The sequence below is a fragment of the Lacerta agilis genome, chromosome 11 (assembly GCF_009819535.1).
Source record: "Lacerta agilis isolate rLacAgi1 chromosome 11, rLacAgi1.pri, whole genome shotgun sequence".
NCBI classification, from domain to species: domain Eukaryota; kingdom Metazoa; phylum Chordata; class Lepidosauria; order Squamata; family Lacertidae; genus Lacerta; species Lacerta agilis.
Window position 1 is genome coordinate 24950058 of NC_046322.1, and position 24569 is coordinate 24974626.

The window sequence follows — 24569 nt, forward strand, 5'->3', positions numbered from 1 at the left end:
CCCAATGCACAGCCCTATTGCCAACTTTATTTTAATTACAGTACAGTGGACATTTAACACATTGCACATGCAGGTACAGCACATCTATATCTCTGTCATGTTTTGGTTGTGCTGAAAGCCTCCTGTGCTCCTGTGGTGCAGGATTGTCTTAAATTTATGACCCTGTAGGCTCTAACCCATGTACTTTGGTTGCCCCAGGCTTTGCTCTCCTCCCCACACCAGCCCCAGAATAGCATGTGACCCTGCTGGAAGACATGGCAAAACCCCATCCCATTTGTCTAGGGGTGATAATTCAGTGTGGGGTGAAGTGGCTTGTCCCCAGAATGTGGTCACTTTCTGAGTGCACATAGGGAAGGGCCATAGCTCCATGATAGAACATCGGCTTGCACGCAGAAGGTCCCATTTTCAGTTCATGGCATAGTATAGACCTCTGCCTGAAACCCTGGAGAGCCACTCCCAGTCACTGTAGACAATGCTAAGCTAGATGAACCAATGCTCAGACTTTATAGAAGTCCTATGTTCATTGACCTGTTAAAGCTCTTTTTGTGTGTCATTCAAAATCATTAACTTACTCATTGCAGAGTAGCAGAGGACAATGAAGGGCCCTGCCAGTCTGAGTATCTCTTTCCAACGTTGAAATAATTTCCATATTCTGGCTTTTCCCAGAACCATAAAGAGAGAAACCATATCAGCCTCCAAATCCTAATACTTTTCTGTGTCCATGCACATAGATCAACAGATCATGAATGGTATGTGGAGACACCAAGCCATTTAGTAATTATGTGCTTCCTTCAAGATGGCTTCTGCCGTATTTCCAATTTGTTTCGGTGGCATCCAGTTGTCCATGAGACTTTCATTTAACACCAGATTGTTTTTTTTTCTACACAAGGTGTAAAGAATGGCTTTTCATCATTTGTTTTAACAAAGCAAAGTGTTTCTTCTAATCACAACTTGTTTAAACAGTTTCCTGTATTAAGAGATAAGTAGCTATTTTATCCCTGACACAATCAGATTACATAGTGCCATGCTGCAACAGTTTCTGCATGGGAGGTAGGATCAGGAAAACTGAACAGGTTTGGCCTTGCCGTATGTTTCATAGTAGAAAAGGGAAGGAGGGAGGGATCCTGATAAACTGGGACGTAGGAAGCAGCCTTATAAACAAGCCGTACTGCTGAGACACCTAGCTGAATATTGCCAACACTGATGGTCAGAATCTTTCCAATGTTCAAGCCTAGAGTCTCCCTACCTGGAGATGCTAGGATTGAACCTGGGATCCTTTGTACGCAAAGCACGTGTTCTGCCACTGAGCTGCAGCGCCCCCTTAGAGAAGCAAGAATTCTCTGAGAAATATGCATGTTCAGATACACATTGGGGTGCTTCTACACAACAGCCATGCTGGAAAAAGGAGGACTTAATGTGTTTGTCTCCTAATGCATCCAGTGAAGGAGAAAGTGATTGCTGATTTGTTGGTTATCATCATCAGTTTATTAATCACCTTCTCTACAACTGTCTTTAAGATGCTAGACAATACAAACAAAAACAGTTAAAAACACAAAAAGTAAATATATTTAAAACAAAACTGACACCACTTATCCAGCTGCAAAATGAAAGGTCTTTCATTGTTTCCAGAAAGTGCAAGATAGTAAGTGTCTGTCATATCTCATCAGGACAGCTATTCCATAGAATGGGGGCAGCCACACTAAAGACCCTGCTACAAGATACTATGGAGCAGGCTTCTGAGATTGTTGGAGCTTGCAAGAGACGCTCTCTTGCAGACCACAGCTGTCTCCCGGGCATATAAGGGATTGTTTATCAGTATTGGTAAATATAGCTAAAGTGCAGAGGAGCTGAAAGAAAAGAACTGGTATCTGGAGGGGAGCAGAGCAACTTCTTTGGAGCCAAAGCTCTGAAAGAGCTGCAACTAACTTTAACATGGGATGGGTTCATAATGAGTTTTGTTTGGTCGAGTTTGTTTTCTTTTAGTAGACTTGCCAGAGGCTACCAATGCATTTTAACAGTGAAGAGCACGTGCAGTTTAAAGTGTGTTCCAAGGATCAATCTCTTAAGGGATGGGAAACTTGTGGCCTTCCAGATGCTCTTTGACTGCCAACTCCCATCAGCCCTGGGCAGTGTGGCCAATAGTTAGGGATGATGGGGGTTGTAGTCCTACATTGGAGAGTAACAGCTTCCCCAGCCCTATTTTAAGGTATAATTAAACTGTTCTAACTTACCTTGAGTACACACTTTTGACTGTCTTGATCAGATTAAGGTCTACCTAATAAATCTCAACAACTGTTAACATGGCTACTGAAAATTAGTAGAGAGTGTCTACTTTCTGCCCAGCTCTGCTTATCTGTCCATGGGATAAGCTCAGGTTGGGGTGGGTCATTGGCTACTGATAAATATTGGCTCATATCTGTTAATACAATTAAAGCAAATGTCTTTGCTAATAGTATATCTAACCTATGGGTTTTATATCAATGTAACTATCTTAGCTTTTCCGAAAGAATTTTGGAGTTTTTTAGTTGGGTGAGAATGTGGTAGTGCCTTGTCACACAAAGTTTTTGTGATTTCCTTGGGAGATGGAATGATGATTTAAGGTCTGTTTAGATGGATCCTGAATGCTTTCTCATGCCCAGGCAAAGAAATAAGCATTACAGTCATACCTTGAATCTCAAATGCCTTGACTCCCGAACAAATTGGCTCCCAAATGATGGAAACTCGGAAGTGAGTGTTCCTGTTTTCGAACGTTCTTTTGGAAGCCGAATATCTGACAGGGCTTCCATGGCTTCAGATTGGCTGCAGGAGCTACCTGCAGCCAATCAGAAGCTACAATTTGCTTTTCTAATGTTTTGGGAGTCCGACGGACTTCCAGAATGGATTCCGTTCAACATCCAAGGTACGGCTGTACACGCAATTGTGTGCTTGTTCTGAGTGAATCTCACTGAATTCAATGGAACTAATTCCCACGTGTTTATATATAGGGTTTCAGCCTTAGATTGCTCTCCTGTAATTCTTCTAATTCCTGTAATTCTAAATCCACTGTCCAGTGATTTATTTTTATGTGTCTTGAAATTATTCCTTTGTCTTTTTGACCATTAATAAAATATGTTGCAAATATCACATAGGAAATAATATAGACCAGTTGGGCGATTACAAGAAATAAGAAGTCATTCCTTTGCAAATGGAAGAAAAGAAATAAGGATCCTTTGCTTAAATCTCATTTTGTCATCCTAGTTTCTGTGGGTTAACACGATGCTGAATTACTGTTATGAAAGGTTGGAGAAAACAGCTACAGATGGACGTAATGTAGGAATGTGCAGTGTAAGCTTCGCCCCACAGCTCTGTCAATGCCCTTTAATTCATCCATTATTCTGGACTTGGCTGCTTGCTCTTGAGTGATGATCTTTAACTCTGTGGTGGTGAACTGTGAATGGGGTACTTATGAAAAGTGCCAGACTGATAATCCTGGAATATGAAGTCATTGCTTTATCCATATAATGCACAGGTACTGAGTAGACAGCAATACTGAGACCTCACCATGCTATCCCACAAAATAACTTGGGGTTGACAGGAAAGCTTTCCCACTCTGCTTGCATAATCCTTCATGTCTACTGGAAGGAGTAACCAGAGGTTGCCAAAGCTTCGCAAAGAGAAACAGGTTGCTTTTCTGTGACAAAGTGCTGTTTACATGATAACAGAGAAGTTCCATTGTCATGTGTTGTATGTATTAGTCCCTGTTTTAGCTTTATTAGTATCATTATCTTCATTAATTCACATTATATCCTGCTTTGCTCCAAGTAGTTCATGCAGACCCCATTCCCCTTTTATCCTTTGGTTTGGCTGAGAGATAGGGGACCCAAGTCCACTCGACAAGCTGAGTGAACATTGGAACTTGTCTCCCTAATCCAACACTCTGACCCTTGTTCCTCCCACTTTCTCCATGAAATCTGCTCCTTCACCACCGGGAGCATGTTTCGACAGAGGAGGCCTACCTAAAGTAGATCTCTCCTTGCCTCCATCCTCCACAGAATCAGGACATCCTGGCCTCAGTTGGCAAAGCACAGCGTGGACCAAATAGGGTTACTCTGGACAGACTGATGGTATCATTTCACTTGATCTTACAACTAACCAAATCAGTTTATATCGCAATTGGAACATTAGATACAGGTAACTCACAAAAGAGTGAGTTACCTACCCTCTGGTGGATAGCATGAAAAGCCAAAATACTGTATAGTCAAAACAACCCCTTTGGAATCATCCCCATGTGAGCAATTTGTGTTCTGGGTCTGGTGCACTGAAACTCTTGCAAGATCTCACAGGACCGCCCATGATCTCGTAAGATGTCAAAAGAGCCTCCCATAGCCCATTAAGCAAGGCACAGAGCTTAAAAGCTCTTTCCGCACCAGGAAAACCCTGTTCAAAAAGAGCTTTTAAGCTCTCTGCCTTCCATGCATCAAGTATGTACAGTTGAAAATAAACAAGCTAAAAGCACATAAGTTGCAAGTTGCCTGTATTGCTAAAAAGCTTGGTTCATCTGGATCTGTACATTCCCTTAGAGCAGGCATAGGCAAACTTTGGCCCTCCAGATGTTTTGGCCTACAACTCCCATGATCCCTGACCATTGGTCCTGTTTGCTAGGGATCATGGGAGTTGTAGGCCAAAACATCTGGAGGGCCGAAGTTTGCCTATGCCTGCCTTAGAGCATGGGTAGGCAAACTAAGGCCCGAGGGCCGGATCTGGCCCAATCGCCTTCTAAATCCAGCCCATGGACGGTCCAGGAATTGGCGTGTTTTTACATGGGTAGAATGCGTCCTTTTATTTAAAATGCATCTCTGGGTTATTTGTGGGGCCTGCCTGGTGTTTTTACATGTGGGGCATAGGAATTCATTCATTTCCCCCCCCCAAAAAAAAATATAGTCCGGCCCCCCACAAGGTCTGAGGGACAGTGGACTGGCCCCCTGATGATAGAGTTTGCTGACCCCTGCCATAGAGTGTCTGTATGTGTAATTCAGCTTCACTCTGAGCTGTAAGAACATCATGGTGGTCCCCAGATAAAGCCTCTGTTGCATGAATTAGCACTGATCCCAGCACATGCAAGTCACAAGCAATTCTGTTTGTGTGTTTGCAATTGTCTCTAGTAAAGATCCCAAGAGTAATATAGCCAATTCTCCACCTGTAAGATACATGTTCATTTGAATGTGTGCAGTGGTGCTACAGCAGGTCTGGTAACAAAGAGGGAACTTTATTAGCATCAACATTACTTAGCATTTGGTGCAGATGTAACACTAGACCATGGTTAGGAGTCAACAAGGGAAGGAAAAGGGAAATTCTGCTGAAGAAGAGGAATGGGTGTACAGCCCAAAACATAGTGTTGTATTCAATGTAGTACTAAGGTTAACATTTTATCAATACAAGGAATTTTCCTTACGCTACAGAAAGTTCTGTTCCCCCTGCACTCACCCCAAACCTGTTCTGAGGTTTGCTTTGTTTTTTGTTAAATGCATCAAGAGTTTTGAAATTAAACAGGATATATAATGTTAAAATGAACCTGATAGGCCAAATCTGGCATAAATGAATTGCTGTACTCCATATGTTTTATCACAGTTTTACTGGGTCTTATCTTTGTCTCTTCTGGGTGGCTTTACTTTCTAAGAAAATTGAATTTATCTCAACATTGTTCTCTGCAGTGAGGACCTACGGAAGGAAGTGCGCCAGTTGAAACGTGAACTGTTAGCAGCAAAGCAAAAGAAAGAAGAAAATGCCTCCAAACTAGAGGAGAATAAAATTGAAGGTAAGAGATAATAAAGGCAACACATGTTTACACTTGTATACCATTGCAATGGAATAACTTTCTCAGGGGGACATGGTGCCAAGTATCCTCAAGATATCCAAATACCTTGTTCATCTTGTGTTCAAAAAATACAACTTTTCTCAGTGCTGAATCCCCAGCCAGTTATTTTCCCATATTTAACCTTCCCTTGCAAGTCTGTTGATTTAAATTTAGAGTGTCTCTCCCAACAATACTTTTTACAGAAGTATTTATTAAAATGTTGTCAGGGTACAAGATCTTAAGTAAACTCTTGTGTCCTGATCTTTTCTTTCCCTTTATATTTTGTTTATTTTTATTTTATTTATTTTTATTGCATCTCTCTTCTGCCTTTCCTTGAACTGTAGCACTTCCATGACAACTTATTTATTCCTTATTTATTCCTTATAATATACGTCATCTGACCCCACTGTGTTAATTCCTATGCTCCATGCCAGCATCTTCTGCTGCTGAAGCAGCAAAAGCCACCAAAATACAAAAGTTATCCCCCTTTCAATCTTTCTTTTGTAATCTCGCTGCCAAAACAGCCCAGGGTTTAAAAATGCATTAAAATACCTCTGACTGTATGGTACAGAATGCGTGCAAGAGTCAGACTTCATAAACCTAATTTAAACAATGGAGTTATTGCTGATGTTACGCCATCTGAAATAAAAACAACAAAGAGCCTTGTGGTACATTAAAGATGAACAAACATATTGTGTCATAAGCTTTTCTGGGCCAGAATGTCCTTTGTCAGCTGTTTTGGTAATACTTAGTCTAAGGAGAAAGAGGATATTCTTGCCATAGCAGAGCTAACACCCTGCCTAATGTGTTGTTGATGGGAAAGCGGTGAAGAAAGATTGGAGAACTTCAACTATAGCAGGGATGGCCCTCCACATGTTGTTGAACTCCAACTTCCTTCAGCCTTAGGCAGTACAGTGGTACCTCGAGTTAAGTACTTAATTCATTCTGGAGGTCCGTTCTTAACCTGAAGCGTACTTAACCTGAAGCACCACTTTAGCTAATGGGATCTCCTGCTGCCACTGCACCGCCAGGGCACGATTTCTGTTCTTAAGCGGAGTTCTTAACCTGAAGCGTACTTAACCTGAAGCGTACTTAACCCGAGGTACCACTGTATGACCAGTAGTCAAAGATGGTGCGTTGGTAACCTTGAGGCTGGATTACTGTAATGCGCTCAATGTGGGGCTGCCCTTGGGTCTGGTTTGGAAGCTCCAGCTGGTGCAGAATAAGGCGGCCAGACTGCTAAAGGAGGTTTCTGGTCAAGAGCCTGTTATACCATTGACGAAACAGCCACACTGACTGCCCATCTACTACCAAACCAGGTTCAAGGTTCTTGTATTAATTTACAAAGCCTTCAGTGATTTAGGTTCAGAGTCCCCTTAAACCCAGCTCATCCTCGTTCCCCGAGTTGGAGAGGCTCATCTGACAACAGCAAGAATATGAGTCCTTAGTGTCATCAGCCTAGTCCTGTGGAATATCCTACCAGCTAAGATTCAAAAGGCACGTCCTGTGCCAACTTTCAAGTGCCTGCTGGAAAATTTCTATTCCGCCAGGCTTATACAGGCAGTTAAGAACACATCCTTCCATAAAGGTTAATTGGTTAATTGGTGTCTGTTTTTAACTTTTTACGGATTTATTGTATAGTTTTATGTTTTATTGCTGTAAACCGCTTTGATATATTTCTATGACCTAGCAGTATATTAATATTTTTATAACAAAATAGGATGAAATTATGGGAGCTGGTGGGCCACTGTTACCCCCCACCCCACCCCCCACCCCACTGTACTGTTGTTATTCAGTCGTTCAGTTGTGTCCGACTCTTCGTGACCCCATGGACCAGAGCACGCCAGGCACGCCTATCCTTCACTGCCTCTCGCAGTTTGGCCAAACTCATGTTAGTAGCTTCGAGAACACTGTCCAACCATCTCATCCTCTGTCGTCCCCTTCTCCTTGTGCCCTCCATCTTTCCCAACATCAGGGTCTTTTCTAGGGAGTCTTCTCTTCTCACGAGGTGGCCAAAGTACTGGAGCCTCAACTTCAGGATCTGTCCTTCCAGTGAGCACTCTGGGCTGATTTCTTTAAGAATGCATAGGCTTGATCTTCTTGCAGTCCATGGGACTCTCAAGAGTCTCCTCCAGCACCATAATTCAAAAGCATCAATTCTTCGGCGATCAGCCTTCTTTATGGTCCAGCTCTCACTTCCGTACATTACTACTGGGAAAACCATAGCTTTAACTATACGGACCTATGTCGGCAAGGTGATGTCTTTGCTTTTTAAGATGCTGTCTAGGTTTGTCATTGCTTTTCTCCCAAGAAGCAGGCGTCTTCTAATTTCGTGATTGCTGTCACCATCTGCAGTGATCATGGAACCCAAGAAAGTGAAATCTCTCACTGCCTCCATTTCTTCCCCTTCTATTTGCCAGGAAGTGATGGGAGCAGTGGCCATGATCTTAGTTTTTTTTGATGTTGAGCTTCAGACCATATTTTGCTCTCTCTTCTTTCACCCTCATTAAAAGGTTCTTTAATTCCTCCTCACTTTCTGCCATCAAGGTTGTGTCATCAGCATATCTGAGGTTGTTGATATTTTTTCCGGCAATCTTAATTCCGGTTTGGGATTATCCAGCCCAGCCTTTCGCATGATGAATTCTGCATATAACTTAAATAAGCAGGGAGACAATATACAGCCTTGTCGTACTCCTTTCCCAATTTTGAACCAATCAGTTATTCCATATCCAGTTCTAAATGTAGCTTCTTGTCCCACATAGAGATTTCTCAGGAGACGGATGAGGTGATCAGGCACTCCCATTTCTTTAAGCACTTGCAATGGTTTCTGTGGTCGACACAGTCAAATGCTTTTGCGTAGTCAATGAAGCAGAAGTAGATGTTTTTCTGGAACTCTCTAGCTTTCTCCATAATTCAGCGCATGTTTGCAATTTGGTCTCTGGTTCCTCTGCCCCTTCGAAATCCAGCTTGCACTTCTGGGAGTTCTCGGTCCACATACTGCTTAAGCCTGCCTGGAGAAGGAACTGGCAAGCCACTCCAGTATCCCTGCCAAGAAAACTCCATGGACAAAGACAACCCCACTGTACTATAGGGAGTCAAAGAAGAGACAACTCCCAAAGGATTTCCTCAGATGTAGGCAGAGACTGGTGATCACCAAGTCCATTGAAGGTGAAATTGAAAGGACATGGGCAGACACACATTCATGACGGAACTTAGAAACTAAAGTAGAAGACTTGGGGATCCCAGTGTGAGATAGCTGTCAGGTGAAGCAACAGAAAGGGATCATCCCCACAGGGCCATGTTGAGGCCTAACTACAAGTCCGGGCAAGATAGAAGAGGAAAGCCCCAGAGTTTGTGGATGGCACTGTCTTAGATATTTTTGGCTCCTGAGATGAAATATTTTCAGCCTCATGCATGCATATCTAAGAAGATATAAAATGATACAATCTGACATTCCGCATCTCACCCTTTTTTACCATTAAAGAACAGTAGCGATGGCATACTTTTTTTCTGTAAAGGCTTGCCATAAATTATCCTGAGACTCCCTTCGCGTCTCACTTATCCAGTGTTCGGTAGGCTGGTTCTCTTGTTTTTGTTTTTCTTGTTTCCTCTTGGCTAAATTATATTTCTAAATCCCCCCCCCCCTCTTGTGTCTTTGAATTTTTTGCGCTTTATTCAGATTGGCAGCCAATAAAGCTGAGCCCCATACAGATGTAGGTTTAGGCAAATTTTCTAATCTGCTTTCAAAAAGGTAAGGTGTCAGTTCCTTTCTGGTGCATTATCAAAACAATGCCTCAGTTGTGAACTGACAACATTTAGACTAGAAAAGGCAACCTGAGCTTTGAAAATAAAGAGAGGATTAAAACCAGTGGTTATTTGAGATACACCCCAGGCAACTTGGAGGTCACATTCAATCATTTAGAAGTTTCTAAGAGCCATCTTAAGATTGGATGAAATCAGTAACAGAGCTGTGTATGTAGAAATTGAGATGCCTGCACCCGTATTTGTGTATCTAATGGAGCTCGGTGTTTTTAAAACACATGATTTTTATTAGAAAATGTTAATCTTAAGCCTTAAAAGATGTCCTATCACATCTGTTATGGGTAATATGCACTCAGGTACTTTCAAGAGGATCAAGCTAAGAATATTCTTGAGCAAAATGATATGCCTTTATACATTTGAGCATTAACTTACTTCTCTGTCCTATTTGACCACTACCTACCTCAGGGGTGTGTGTGTGTGTGTGTGTGTGTGTGTGTGTAAGACCTGAGATGAATAAATCCATTCCTGCCAGTCAGGTAACATTGATATATATTATGGCGTAATAAAAAGTTGCAAACTCTTATAACAATGGGACTGGGTGTAATTCCAGCTCCGGCTTATTTGCAAGTGGGTGGAGGCAGAGATTAAGAAAGTGTGGTGTAGTAGTTAGAGCAGGGGTAACCAATATGGTGCCCTCCAAATGTTGTTGGACTCCAACTCGAAGCAGCACCCTTGACTCCCAGCAGTAGCTGCAAGCACAGCCAGTTGGAAATTCATGGCTGTCTGGATTGTTATTTTTTAATATAATCAGAGGTTAGGCATGTACTGATTGACACAAGTATGGAAACAGACCAGTTCCTCATGATAGTATTACATATGTCTTCATTCAGAAGTCTGCTCCATTTCCATATCAATCTTAATACACCCACAGATATATCACATTAAAATTCATATTTAACTACATACTTTATTTCAATATATGTATTTCTATATTGAATACACATTGTTAATGAAGGGGAGGGGTTGAGCTGGGAAGTGTATTACAGAATTGAAGTGTGAAATCTGAAGAAGTATTCACACATTAGTCTAGGAAATGTGGACCAGGTCAACCTTCACTCCAGAATTTGTAAAAATCCAAATCTTCAAGCTCATCCCCATCAGCTGCCTCATTCTTTCCAGCCCTTTGGTGCTTTATGACTGTATATTATTCTACACCTTCTAAAGGTTTATTTTGAGTTTTATGTCAGTCACCTGAAATCAACACCTCTGACGTTTACCTTGAAAGTACCTATGGTGGTGGTTTTTCCAGCAACCGTTTTGCGCATTATGTTACATCTCTTCCTCTTTTGAAAGAAAGAAAATAGCCTGGGGGGCAATAATAATTTCACGTACTCCTTGTATAAAGGGACTGGCAATGTTTCAAGATTTGTCAACACTGTCCCATCAGATTACTACAGAACCAAATGCTGAGGGGCTGATCAGAATCATTATTCCTTATTTGGTGCCAGCATTCATGTTGATGCCACTACTTTGTTGTCATACTGGACCCACCTTAATCCCAGCAACAAAGATCTTCCCATCAAGCGCTTGTGTGTTGCACAGAACATGGGTCCCCTCTTGATCCCTAGGAACATAAAGCACTACACCAGTGTGATATAGTGGTTAGAGTGTTGGGCTAGGACCTTGGAGAACTTCTGAGTTTAGATAGGGCCATCTTAGTGGTAGTTCCCTCTGCCTAAGGAGAACCAACCACTCACCACTACTCCTTGTAAGTTACTTAGATCTTTTTGGTTAGACAGTCTTTTGGTTAATTGTGAGATCTGTTCCTGGTGTTTGTTTTGATTGTTGGTGGACTGTCCTATTCTTCTCTTATTTTAATGAGAAGCTTTAATTGGGTTAGTCTTCTGATACTGTATCTTTAAATCCTATTCTGAGCTGCCTTGGGAGCCTTTATAAAGGACTAGTTGTCAGGATACAAGATCTTAAATAAACTCTTGTGTCCTCATCTCCTCTAACCCTTTATATTTAATTATTTTTATTTCATGTCTATTCTGCCTTTCCTTGAAGGAACTCAAAGTGGCATACATGGTTCTTCCAGGTCCCCTCTTTCATCCTTACTACAACAAAATTGAACAAGAAAAATTTCCACTGTCCTAAGTCTAAGGAGTTTGGCTTTAACATAGTTTGTTTGACTTATATTTTGTAAACAGTTCTGATTTAGCGGGGGGCAACAAAAATGGTGAAGATCAAAATCCATTACGGAAGGTGGAAGGAGTTTGGTATGTTTACCTTGGAGAACAGAGAATTAAGAAATGACACGAGAGCCGTCTTAAGACATTTGAAGGACTATTACATAGAGTGTAGAACCTGGAAGAACAGGCTGAAATTTTAAAAAGTTATTTCATCTAGATATTATGAAGAGTTTTATGACAGTATGAACTGTTGAACCATGGGATGGGCTGCCTCAGAATGCAGTGGACTCTCCTTCATTACAGGTTTTTAAGCAGAAGCTAGATGACTACCTGTCAGGGATGCTGTAGTTGTGGGTTTCACATATTGGCAGGAGTTGGACTAATTTGCCTTTGAGGTACCTCCTAACTCTGATTCCATAAAATACTGAAATGCTCCAGCCAGCATGGTTAGACCATAGGTTTGCAACATAATTTACAGGAGGGCTGGACGAAGTTCACTAAATAACACTTGCATCCACTTTAATGACATTATGAAGCAGTTGTTTTAGATTACTCCTCAAGGAATAGGGATCCTCAAAACACATTGCAGCTATGTTTACTAGAAATGAAGTACTTAATATACAGTTAGCATCAGTTGCTTCTGGTTCCATTTTTCACTGTCCAATTCTTTCTGGCCCTGATACTTCATAGTATTTAGGCAAGTATGGATTGAATATCACCTGCTCTTTTTTAAAAGGGTTTTGATGGGATATTGCATGTGAATTTTGGCAAATAATTTCAGTGTGAATTTTTCAAAAAAAAAAAAAAGGAGGGAGATTTTTCCATATACAAACAGAAAAGTCTTCTCCCCTTTGTCTGAAAATTAGTTCATGCTCATTACCTTTAAATATCTGTTGGATTATATTGTATGAGAAACCCTTGTGGTTTTTTCAATGCAGTGTAAAGAGTCTTAATTTTTATCCCCTTTTTTGTAGATTCTCAGTTGAGATTCCCCCACCTCTTGCTGCCCTAAGGGCAAAAGGTCTGTCAGTTGAGACTGTAAATATGAAACAGAGCTCTCTCTGTGTGTGTTTTTATTTCCCTTTTCTGTTTGGTGCAAGCAGCCTTCTCTCCAAAGACCTGTCAGCCTTAGGTCTTGTGCCATCCATTTTAAAAAAATGACATCTGGGTTCAGTATAGATTTACTAATCTGCAACCTAGTGCATTGCTTCCCCCCTATAATTATCTGTCGTTTGATCTTCTGCTAGTGTCACTTTGTTCCTCAAGTTTCTGTGCCCCATAATTGTTTAAAAACCATGCCTGAAGTATCATTCTGGTTACAATATTGTACTGTATGTCTTCTTTCTCAGAATAATTAGTTGCGTTGTAAAGGTAGTTTAGAGGATGGTGAAACTGAAAAAAACTATTACATTTAGAGAGCATATATTGCTCAGTATAATAGCACTCTGATTAAACAATAATTCAAGGTTGTGGTGTGTATTTAGTGATGCCCCCATCACAAAAACACGTTCCTCCCTAGGGTTGCCTTTGTAAATAAATCCTGGTATAGACATAACGAACCATAGCTTATTGGATTGGTAATGAGTCATATGTAAGCACACTCTCTGCTTCCTCTTCCCCTGCTTTTCTCCCCTTATACCTCCAGTTTTCCCGGAGCCTTCCTGATGACATTTAAATAATGTTAAAAATATTTTCATTTGGCCTGCTATTCCTAATACGACTGCAATGATTTTCATCCAAAATTACCAAGTGAGTGAACAACTACACCATATCTGATGCACTGCTACAACAAATACTTAAATAACTTGCCTTTTCCGTTTTATGTTATTCATGTTTGTTTTTTTCTTATTAGCATGATGAAATCGGTTTACAGTGGGTTTTTTTTTTTTAAAAAAAGAAAAGAAATGTGCTGTTCCTTGTTGCAGTGATTTGTGGTTTCCTCAGCCAAAAAAGACAGGACAAAACAAGAAAGCTGTCAATAGTTCCCATTAAACATAAGAGCAGCAGCTAGTTCTAACAGCTGGAGAGGCTGTGCCTGGGGCAGCATCATTCAACATCCTGTAGAGCTAGTCTTGGGCACTAAATAAAAGAGTAAAATAGATTAAGACAAAGGATTGCTGAAAGCTGCTGGAAACCTGAATCCAGTCTTGCCAGTGAAGGAGACGTTTTGTCTCTTATCTTCTCACCAGTTGTTTGTATAATCTCTTGATCTTGTGCTAGTCTGAACCAAGTGATTTCAAGCCTAATTCGTTTAAATTACTTTTCAGCTTTGGTGAATGCATTGCACTAGTTAATTAAATTTGCATTTCTTTCCTAAATATGATTTCTTTCCTATGATCATTCAAACAATTGAGCATACAGGCCCTCAAACTGCTTTCTTCACACATTTCCTATACAGTGGTACCTTGGTTGTTGAATTTACTCGATTCCGGGAGTCCATTTGACTGCCGGAACTGTTTGAAAACCAAGGCATGGCTTCTGATTGGCTGCAGGATCTTCCTGCACTCAATCGGAAGCTGCGGAAGCCACATAGGACGTTCGGCTTCCAAAGCATTCAAAAACCAGAACACTTACTTACAGGTTTTTGGCATTCAGGAGCCAAAACGTACAAGTACCAAGGCGTTCAAGAACCAAGGTACGACTGTATGCCGTTGATAAGCATAGATGTTGGGATTGATAGTGGTGTTGGCTAAATAAATCATTTGAAATTTAAATTTGTTGTACTAACATTAGGCTGGGTTTGGGAGAGAGAGGACAGAGAAGAAGGGAGTTACAGTGAGGATGACCTGAGTTTGCTAGACAAACTGAAGCCATGAGGACTACAGAACTAGGCTAAAGTTAGAAATATAGGAAGCTACCTTATATCAAGTCAGACCATTGGTCTATCAAGCTTAGATTTATCTATCCTGACTGGCAGTGGCTCTCAAAGATTTCAGGCCTAGCCCTACCTAGAGATGCCAGGTGCCTTCTGTATGTAAAAGCAGATGCTCTGCCACTGAGCTTTGGGTCTTCCCCTAAAGTTGATAGATGACTGCATGTTTGCAAGAAAGAAAGTTTGATTTTTGGTATTTATAACTTGCCTTTCTGAGATAAAATCAAGGCAGCTAAAGGCCAATTCCCCGTGTTCTTTTCAGGCACTTACTTGGCATTTAAACCATCTCTTCCTAGAATGTGTAGTGTTAATAATGGATGAAAGGATTTGCACAGTTCCCTAATTCACCTTCCATACATAGGGGAGTCCATCAGTGCCTTGCTCACAGAGCGTTGTAGTGTAGTCAACTTCTATGAGCTCTTAAACACACAAACAAGCAGATGAAAAGAATATATTAATCACCTCCAGACTCCCTTTCAACATTGAGATTGGGGTCTGCACCAAATGTTAATATACTAAGTAGTGTCAGTTGTATCACTATAAAAACTTCACCAGAAAACCAAACATTTTGTTCGTTAGTTAGCAACTCCTAATTCCTAGTTAGTAATTCCAATTCCTGGAAGAAGAAAAACCTCACTTTGTTGCATGCAATTCTGTTCACAAATATTCTACTCACACAAATCTACAAATAGTTATGTCAAGATTTTTTTTTAAAAAAAACCTGTTTATGAAGTGGCTGGTAGGTTTTAGTGAATACTGTTTCTAGGATGTTCCAAAAACTGAAGGTACAGACATCTTAAAAATTGATAAATTCTACTGCTTTTAATATGTTTTCATCAAATTTCACATAGCAGGGTAGGGGTTTCAGGAATCTTTTTGGTTCCTGATTTAGGACCATAACTGCACTTTTAAGGAGTTTCACCAACAATTTCATGAATGGGGTTCTGTATTTATCTATGTGAATACACTTAATTGTTAAATATGAATATTCAAGTTTGTTAAACATGAATCAGAAACCCAAATTTGAACAAAATGAATCTTCAAATAAATAATGGTAGACCTTAAATACATTTTTATTAGATTATTGGTGTTCAGTTCTTTATAGAACAGGACTATGTTTACAATTATAACCTGAGAAAATGATTTTAGATAATGGTGTTGTTTTTGGCAGTGCCTTGCGGCAAAATATTTAAAAACAAAACTAATACAGAACACAGTAAAAACTGGATCCAAACCCTATATTTTTGCAACTTATCATATTTTTTGTACTATACAATGGGGCATAAAACTTTAATATTATAAAGTGGAATACTTAAGCACCAGTTTGTGAACTCAGCCAAAACCCAAAAAGAACATGGATAGCATACTACTTTCCATGTAATCACTATTCCAACTCGAATAAATGTCAGAAGCAAAGAATATTCTGTAGAGTTGCAGAGATGCAACATAACAAGGATAGATGAACAAAGTTGGCCCAACAGTCCATTTTTTCTAATGCTCATCCTTTATGTATGACAGTACTACAGTGGCATAGGATAAAAGGGAAATAGACCATTATGGTTCACTTGAAGCTCTGGAAAGCTAATATTATCTGTTATGTAGCAGGCTTGTACCTGGCATTGCATAGGAATTCTGAGAAACCAATAATAATAAATTCAGTTTAGTTAAAATCAGTGCATTTTTGAAATGTTCAGTCTGCCATCTTGATTCAAAATGGTGTTCAGTTGTACCCAAACTTAGATGAAAAACTGCTCCTTGAACTCAGGAACTATCATGCAGAATTTGGATAACAGATGTCCAAATGCATACCAAAAACAAACAAGCAAACCTTTCCGAAACAGATGCATGTCCTGTGTAGTGGCAGCGAGTTCAGACCATGCTTTCAGGACTTCCTTTCCCTACTCCCCCACCATAGTCCCAGACTTCACCACTAGGGACCGTCATAAAGGCCTGTTGGGGACACAAAGGCAACCTCAATACAAAACACATAGAAAATGCATTGAGTTTAATCCAGAATTAGTCATGCTTAGAGTAGACTCTTTGGAATCAATGGACCTACTACTCTAAGCATAATTAAGTCTAGATTAAACCCTTTGCTGCATGATGTACACATGTTGTTCACATCTGAGACATTTTGTTGCCTGAAGTGAAGCATGATTTGCTTTGCCTTTCCACATATTAACACCTCAGGTTGTAAGTAGTTTGTGTGAACTCCAGTGTACTGCCAGAAGCTATTTAAATCTTAACATATATGTTTTAACAAAATAACAAATAAAAAAATCCTTCCAGTAGCACCTTAGAGACCAACTACCGGTAAGTTTGTTCTTGGTATGAGCTTTCGTGTGCATGCACACTTCTTCAGAATATATGTCTTGTTCTGGTCAGGCGACACTGAAATTGTATTTTTTTACAAACTGCATTTTTTCTTTTTTGATTATCAATTTTGTGTGGGATTTAACTAACGAGTCTACTCATGCAATGGGGCTTTCCCCCAACCCCCTCCCCAAAATTGGCTCATGGGAAGGGTAGGAGAATCCCCAGAACAGTGTGCAGGGGAAGATAGTGGGGGATTGTTCTATCTAGGAAGACAAAATGCTAGCCCTGATGGAACAATCACCTTAGAATGATGTTTAATTCTTTCCGCGGGGGGGGGGGGGGGATATATTATTGTGAACCACCCTGAGATCTTGTGGTGCAGAGCAGTATTAAAATAAAATAAAATAAATAATATTCCAAGTACAAGTACAAATTACTATTCTCAAATCTATTCCCATTTCTTCTGTGACATGAAAAACTGATATAGAGTGATATATAGTGTTAGCATACTCAGAGTAGACCATAATTCACCATCCCTTTGACTTCAAATCGTTTTTAATCTGCCAAACTAAAACAGCAATCCTGTACTCACTTAGTGTACAAAACTCATTGAACTAAATTGGGGTTTTTTTTCTGACTAGACATGTAGTCAGTTAGTTTTCTCAGCAAATTGTGTTTTCTAATGAGTTCATATGTCAAATAGCTAACCAGACAGTATTCAGCACTAGAGGTGATTTATGCAGTCTTATTTCTCTCTCTTTCCCAGTGATGGCATCATAGTCATCCTTGGCTCAGTGCATGTTTTCATTGGTTTCTATATGCAGATGACAAAGCTGCCCCAAACAGCATTGTTGCAGAATATCTGGAAGGAAAAAAGAAATATGAACAACTGAAACAGCAGCAGCCGAAGAAAGGACCTTCCCGTGAAGTTCAGGTAAATAATCGAAGATGATGAAACCAGCATGATGTTTTTAAAACTAATTCAGTTATCCAGAAAGTTGAAGTATCAATGGCTACTAGTGACAAAGGCTGTAGCGACTATGTTCACCTTTCATTATCTGAGGCAGTGTGTCTCTCAATACTGTTTGCTAGGAATCTGGTTAGCCACTGTGAGAACAGGATGCTGGGCCAGGTGGGCCTTTGGCTTCATCCAGCAGGACTTTCCTTCTGTTCTCAAAGTTTCTCTTTGATTTTTGTTAATGTTGAATTGTGGTCTGAAAACTTAGCTTAATTTTTACAATCTGCCAATAAATCAGTAGTCTTCAAATGGTTTGGGGGTGAAAAGCTGAGATTCTGTGCAGTCGCACATAGAAATTCGGGAGCTGTGCAGAGCAACACAGAGAGCTTTCTCAACTTTAGGAATCCAGATCTTACAGGTGAGCAGTCTGTCTTAAGGCCAAGTAAGCTTCCCCCTCGACCACCCTTTCTCAACCTTGGGTTCCTAGATGTTGTTTCATTACCAGTGTGCATGTAAACCATTGATAATGGTGCTTATCTGTTTTTATTTAATAAATTAATATCTCATGACATATATAACCTAAGTTAAGCAAATTTATAACACTGTGATAATCTAATGGTTTAAATTAAAACACACCAGATCACACTAAAATTAAATAGCCTCAGCCAGCAATAATATTAAAGCAGCACTCAGTCCATTAAGGCCAGAAATCACAAAATAAAGCAGCACTGCAATAAAAGCAGCCTAACTAAAACACTTAAAATTATGGAAAGGCAGAGGTAAACAATTAAGTCTTTGAGGATGAGGATGATAGTATATATTTTGTTAAATTTATTTGTAACTTGCCAACGGATGCATAATGGATGCAGTTATAAAGTACTGCAGAAATCTGATTTTCACAGACATTTGCAAGACGATGAGCTGCTCCACTCCATTCAATGGAAATGAGAAACATTTTCCGGCACAGAAGATAACAAGGCAGTTCTGCTTGCACAGAGATCTGTATTCCCTTTGGAGTCAGGTTCACTGAAGCTGCATGAACTGGGGCACATGGAATTGAAGTGAGGCAGATGAGTGGGCATACTTAGCATCTTACAGAAACTAGATATATCTTGTTAGTAGTTCATTACATACCTAAGTAAATACTGCACACACAGTGCATTTGCTCAGCTGATTTCACAGTGCAAGTCATCACACCAAATGGATGCTTGCTCACTTCAAATGTTGAGTGTTATTAGGACTTAAAGGTGTGGTGAACTGAGCAAGTTTTCAGCAGTCTTGTTTTAATTCCAGACATTGGCATTGCTGGACAGATTCAAATCAAAACTGAACCAAGCAATAGCAGAGACTCCTGAAAATGAAGTGTCTGAACCTGAAGTGGAGGATGATGAAGGATGGTAAGAAACTTTTTTGACTTGAAATGTTTGCTTAGGGGGAAATGTAATCAAATTGGCTACTCTTAACACCAGTGGGTCTCAAACAGAGGATTATTTATTTATTTATTTACTAACTATTATTCAACTTATATGCAGCCCTATACCCGGAGGTCTCAGAGCGGTTCACAACAAGAATTTCAAATCACCTGCTAACTGTAGATGCCAGGGATTGAACTGGAACCTACATGTGCTTGATTGCTAAACTATGATCCCCCTCCATTTGCTGTTTGAAGTGGGTTTTCAGTTCTAGCATGGAGACAAGCTGTTCTTCCAATTCCGGTATCACAGCAAATTCTGGTTAGCTTGAACCAGAGGGAGGGAATTTACATTGAGGGAGGGAATTTACATGTACAAACAAGGTAAAGAGTACATTGCCTCGGTAATGGACTGGATAAGAGCCAGTAAACTGAAGCTCAATCCAGATAAGACAGGCACTGTTAGTGGGTGGTTCCCTAGGCTAGATGGGTGGAAGATTTCCCGCTCTTGAGGGGGTTATACTCCCTCTTAGAGGAGCACGTACATAGCTTGGGGGTGTTTCACATAGTGCCTTCTGCCAGCTTTGGTGGGTGGTCCAGATATGCCCCTATCTGGACAGGGATAGCCTAACTTCTGTGGGCTATATTCTGGTAACCTCTAGGTTGGATTACTGCAACCTTCGGGTGGGGGCTACCTCTGAAGACGGTTCATAAACTTCAGCTGGTGCAAAATGCAATGACCAGGCAAAAACATTCCTCTTTACCAAGTCCTATTGACTATTAAATAAACTATGCTTGTGAAAGTGTGGGGAAGATGACTGTTATTATGCTTATGTTATTATTAGGCTGTCTGTCAGTATGCTTTTTACTGTGCTTTTATTATGTTTTTATCATTGATGTTTTGTAATGTGCTTCTAATGTTGTATACTGCCCTGAGATCGTTTGATAAAAGGTGGTTGTTAATAATAATAATAATAATAATAATAATAATAATAATATAGTCATAACTGTGATGATCAAACTGAGTTGGTGTTACATGTGAACCAAGCAAGAGAGCTGTTCCTACCATTGGAAAGTCATGACTCCTTGTTTCATAAAAGCTAAAATTACAAGACTGAGTATATAACTAATAACTTATTCTTCATCATAATGTACTGTAACATTCAAAATATCTGTTTGCTAGCTTAATAGGCTGCAATTTGTGCTAACAAGATTTAAAAGTCAAAAGGAAATAGTGCTAAATATTTATTGGAAGATGAAACATGTAGGTGATGCTGGAGACATAAGGCCTTGAGCTGACACGTTAAGAATAACAAGTCTTGCTTCTCCATACACTTCATGTGTAAAGGACACAGACTTCCTCCAAGTTCTAAAGACGTTGCTTGCCAAAGAATGCCTACATTTGTTGCTGGCAAGCGGGGAAATGAGAAAACTTAATGTAAATAGGTATGGAACTAGATGTTCTGAGCAACTTGTATCTATTTATGCTAAATGCTTGAGTTATAGCATATTTTTGAGATGGCAGTAAGGAGGAGGGGCCTTTGGATAAACTGCTTGCAGCTACTGTGGAAATTTTCACTGTGTTTGTGTTTTCTGCTCTTAATGATCCTGGGTCATATAGCAGACTTAATCTCATTTTCTGTATTTATTTTGTGGTGATGATGAAGGAAGGGGAAATCACCTAATTGCTTGTTGCTGAACCAACATCCCCCCCCCCCCATCAAATGGTACAATCAAGTTTGATCTGCAGTGATCTCCAGTTTTCAATATCCTTTTTTTACAAACGATGTTTGTAAAAATGTAAAATGAAAGTAACAAGCAGGAAATTTGAGGGAACAGAAAATTTCGTCAGCAGTCATTATATGAACAGATAATGTTTGCACACCTATGCTGCATTTGAACCACGGACCTTTTGTTCTTCCCTTTTAAAGTTCTGCCATTCACTATGCACATCACTTTTAAGCTACAGGCGCTGAAGGCAGACTTTGTTTCCTCAGTAAAATACATGGCTGCTGCTGTTTTTTTCTGGAGATACCTAGAACAGCAGCATGGCTAGTTAGCTAAACTTTTGATTAACTGTTAGAATAACAATCCTGAGTTATAAACAATTCTGGAAACAGGAATAGTGTTTTCTTTCTTGGACATCCTGCCTTAGTTATAAAGTTGTATCTTCAGGCTGGGCCAGGCCAGTTATTGTGTAAGGACCATGGTTATTTTTCAAGAATATAACGTTAGAACATTTGTAATATTTTAGGACCTCTTCAAATGATACTTAGAACCAGGAATTCAGTGCTGATTTCCAGTGCTATTTTTCTGGAAAAAGAGGTGCCAGAACTCACCATGAATGCCTCCCTTGTTCTCATATAATGGCAATGGCACCCACCTAAGGGCAAGTTCCCGCTGAAAAAAAGCTCTGTTGGTTTCCATGGTGTAGTGTGGATATAATGATCCATAACTTCTCTGGATCAGTTGCCATACATCTTACTCTAGACTAGAGGACCCACATGTTCCCTCTGCACTTGCTGTCTTCTCCCATAAGATGAAAGTTTTGAAGTTAGATTTTGAGGGTTCCTAACACACACACACACACGTCTCCACTCATGTACAGCAATTCCTTCTCTTTGTCCAAACCAGGAAACTAATTGTTTAGGCATATCTTGGAAACCAAGATCAACTATGATATCCTATCCTGGTTTGCAGGTCAAGCACATGCATAGTCAGAGGGGTAGGGTGGATGAAAGACTTGAGGATTGTTGTTAAACTGAAGGCTCATTCGTGTAGCACCAAATCAAGGATAGCCTGTATCAGTCCATAGCCAGATATAAACCACAACAATAATATATATAAATTGCAACAGCAGAAACTATTCTTCAGCTTCATGCTTGACTACTTTGGAGTAGGCGGCTTGTAGATTTTGACATTCAGAATCTCAATAACCTTAAGACTATAAAAAGTGCAAAGAATCTCATGGTTGGGGGATTAGTTTGGAGGATAAAAAATATTTTTGGACTTGGATCCTTCTCCCCCACCCCACCCTTTGCAGTGCCTTTAAGTAGATTGGGTGGCTGGATCCAATTGTGGCAACTTTGAAGGAATTTTTAGTGCTGACTTCCAACCCACCCCTCATAATACAGCAGTGTGCTTGAGATGATTTATTATAAATATTGTGTGAGTGTGCATGCATGTGGGATATGCATAAATTATATGATTCCTAGACCATTTTATAGGTTACGGTTGCTGCTTTTATGGAAAGTGAAAGCCAGCCAGTATGTCGTGCACCACTGTCAGGGTGTGTTATCTGAAGTAAAATGATTGCCTGTAAGACATTCTTATGTGTCCACATGAGTGGCCACACATTGAGGTATAATTTTCATTTTCTGTCAAGATAGAAGCCATTACCAATTTGTTATATTTTCTTTTATTTGGCAGTCTCTTCCCTCTCTGCATTTTTGGCTGAATTGCCCTGTTGGCATGGAACACAGTAGACGTTTGGGTACTTTTCAGAAGTATTTTACTTCTCTGTGCAAAAACATTTTTAAAAAATTACAACTCTACTGTAAACAGTGTGTGTATGGTGCTTGATAATTACAACCAGACTTTACTGTTTTACAAGGCATTTGGGGAAGTGTTGTTAAAAGATCTAAGGCGTGCTTGATAGTATAGAGTTTTGTTCTAAAGTTCAGAAACTCTTGTTGGGACATATCTCTGTCGTCTGAAGCTCAGCAGCAGCTCTGCACCGATCGTTCTCTTCCCTCCACAAACCAGGGATGTAGAACGTAAAGTGCATATAAAGCTCAGGTCGTAAACGCTGACGGGGCATTTGCAGGGCTGTTGATGGAGCCTCGTGCAAAGCTTCACAGACCCCTTCTGCAGGACAAACCTAGTTTTGGCATGGAAATTGCAGTTGCCGCTTTTACTCATCTTTTCTTGGCAGCTGCTGAAGTTGAGGTGTTCAGTGCTGATAAATTTGACACCAACTATTTTCATGACCATTATTAACGAGGTGCTTTTGACTTGCCTTTGGATTTTTCTTTCAAAGCTTCCATCTTTTTTCTTTTCTTTTCTTTTTTTAACGTGTCCCAGGGGATAAAGTAAGGACAGTCGCTCAGTTTCCCAAAGAGCTTCCAATGGGGGTGCCCACAAGATTCAGTTTCATTGGCTCCTGAACAGCGTGTTTCATGAATTTGATGAATAAATGCAGGTCAGAAAGCATTGCAGGCTGACATATGTTTAGTAGGTAGTGGTGGTGATGGCAGACGTGCATAAATGCCAAGACAGAGAGAGTGCAAGAGCAAACGCCTGTCTTTCAATTTGCCATTGTTTTTTCCAACCCCTTGGAAGGATGAGACCCATTTATTTCTTCACTAGGAAATGCTTTCTATGATTTCTGAAACCCTCTGCCTTGGCATAGTCATGCATGTATCCATACGCCAGCCCTCTGAATTCTGTCCAACCCAGGGTGGTTGAATTTATGCTGGCTCAGTGTTCAGAGCCCCTCACTGAGTTCTGTAGAACATAGCAAGCAGGATGGAATCTAGGATGCATTTGTCCTATTCTTCATCCCAGATACTGAAGTCACCATGCACAGAAGCACAGATTTAGCCTCCACCCCAATAGTGTCCACAAGCACACATTACTGGATTCTACCCATATTGGGGAAAGTACTATACTGCACATGGAGACAGTGTTATAATCCATCGTCCTTGCTATCAAGTGACTCTGCCTCCATCAATAGGGATGTCATATCTATCACAAAGACTTAAAGAAATATGTTTATTTCCCTATTGTTTGGACTTACAGCCTGCCCTTCACCAAATGGTCCCCAGTGTGGGTTATAGAAAGGTCACAGTTAAATTAAGTACAATGCAGATTTCCAAAAAAATAGCAAGGAGAGACAAGAGGGCCTTCTTAAACGAGCAATGCAAAGAAATAGAGGAAAACAACAGAATGGAAAAAAACAGAAATCTGTTCAAGAAAATTGGAGATATGAAAGGAACATTTCGTACAAAGATTATCATAATAAAGGACAAAAGCGGAAAGGACCTAACAGAAGCAGAAGACATCAAGAAGAGGTGGCAAGAATACACAGAGGAATTACACCAGAAAGATATGGAGGTCTCGTACACCGTAGGTAGTGTGGTTGCTGACCTTGAGGCAGACATCCTGGAGAGTGAAGTCAAATGGGCCTTAGAAAGCACTGCTAATAACAAGGCCAGTGGAAGTGG

General features: G+C 40.2%; 1 protein-coding gene across 1 annotated transcript in view; it reads left to right on the plus strand.

Annotated features, from left to right (window-relative positions):
• The window catches only part of CWC27 (CWC27 spliceosome associated cyclophilin), a 109879-nt gene that overhangs the window by 66625 nt on the left and 18685 nt on the right, over window positions 1–24569 (plus strand). Inside the window, exons 12-14 of the mRNA XM_033164839.1 lie at window positions 5691–5794; window positions 17800–17909; window positions 19227–19330. Of these exons, the coding sequence (XP_033020730.1) occupies window positions 5691–5794; window positions 17800–17909; window positions 19227–19330 (318 nt within the window). The remainder of the gene's footprint in view (window positions 1–5690; window positions 5795–17799; window positions 17910–19226; window positions 19331–24569) is intronic.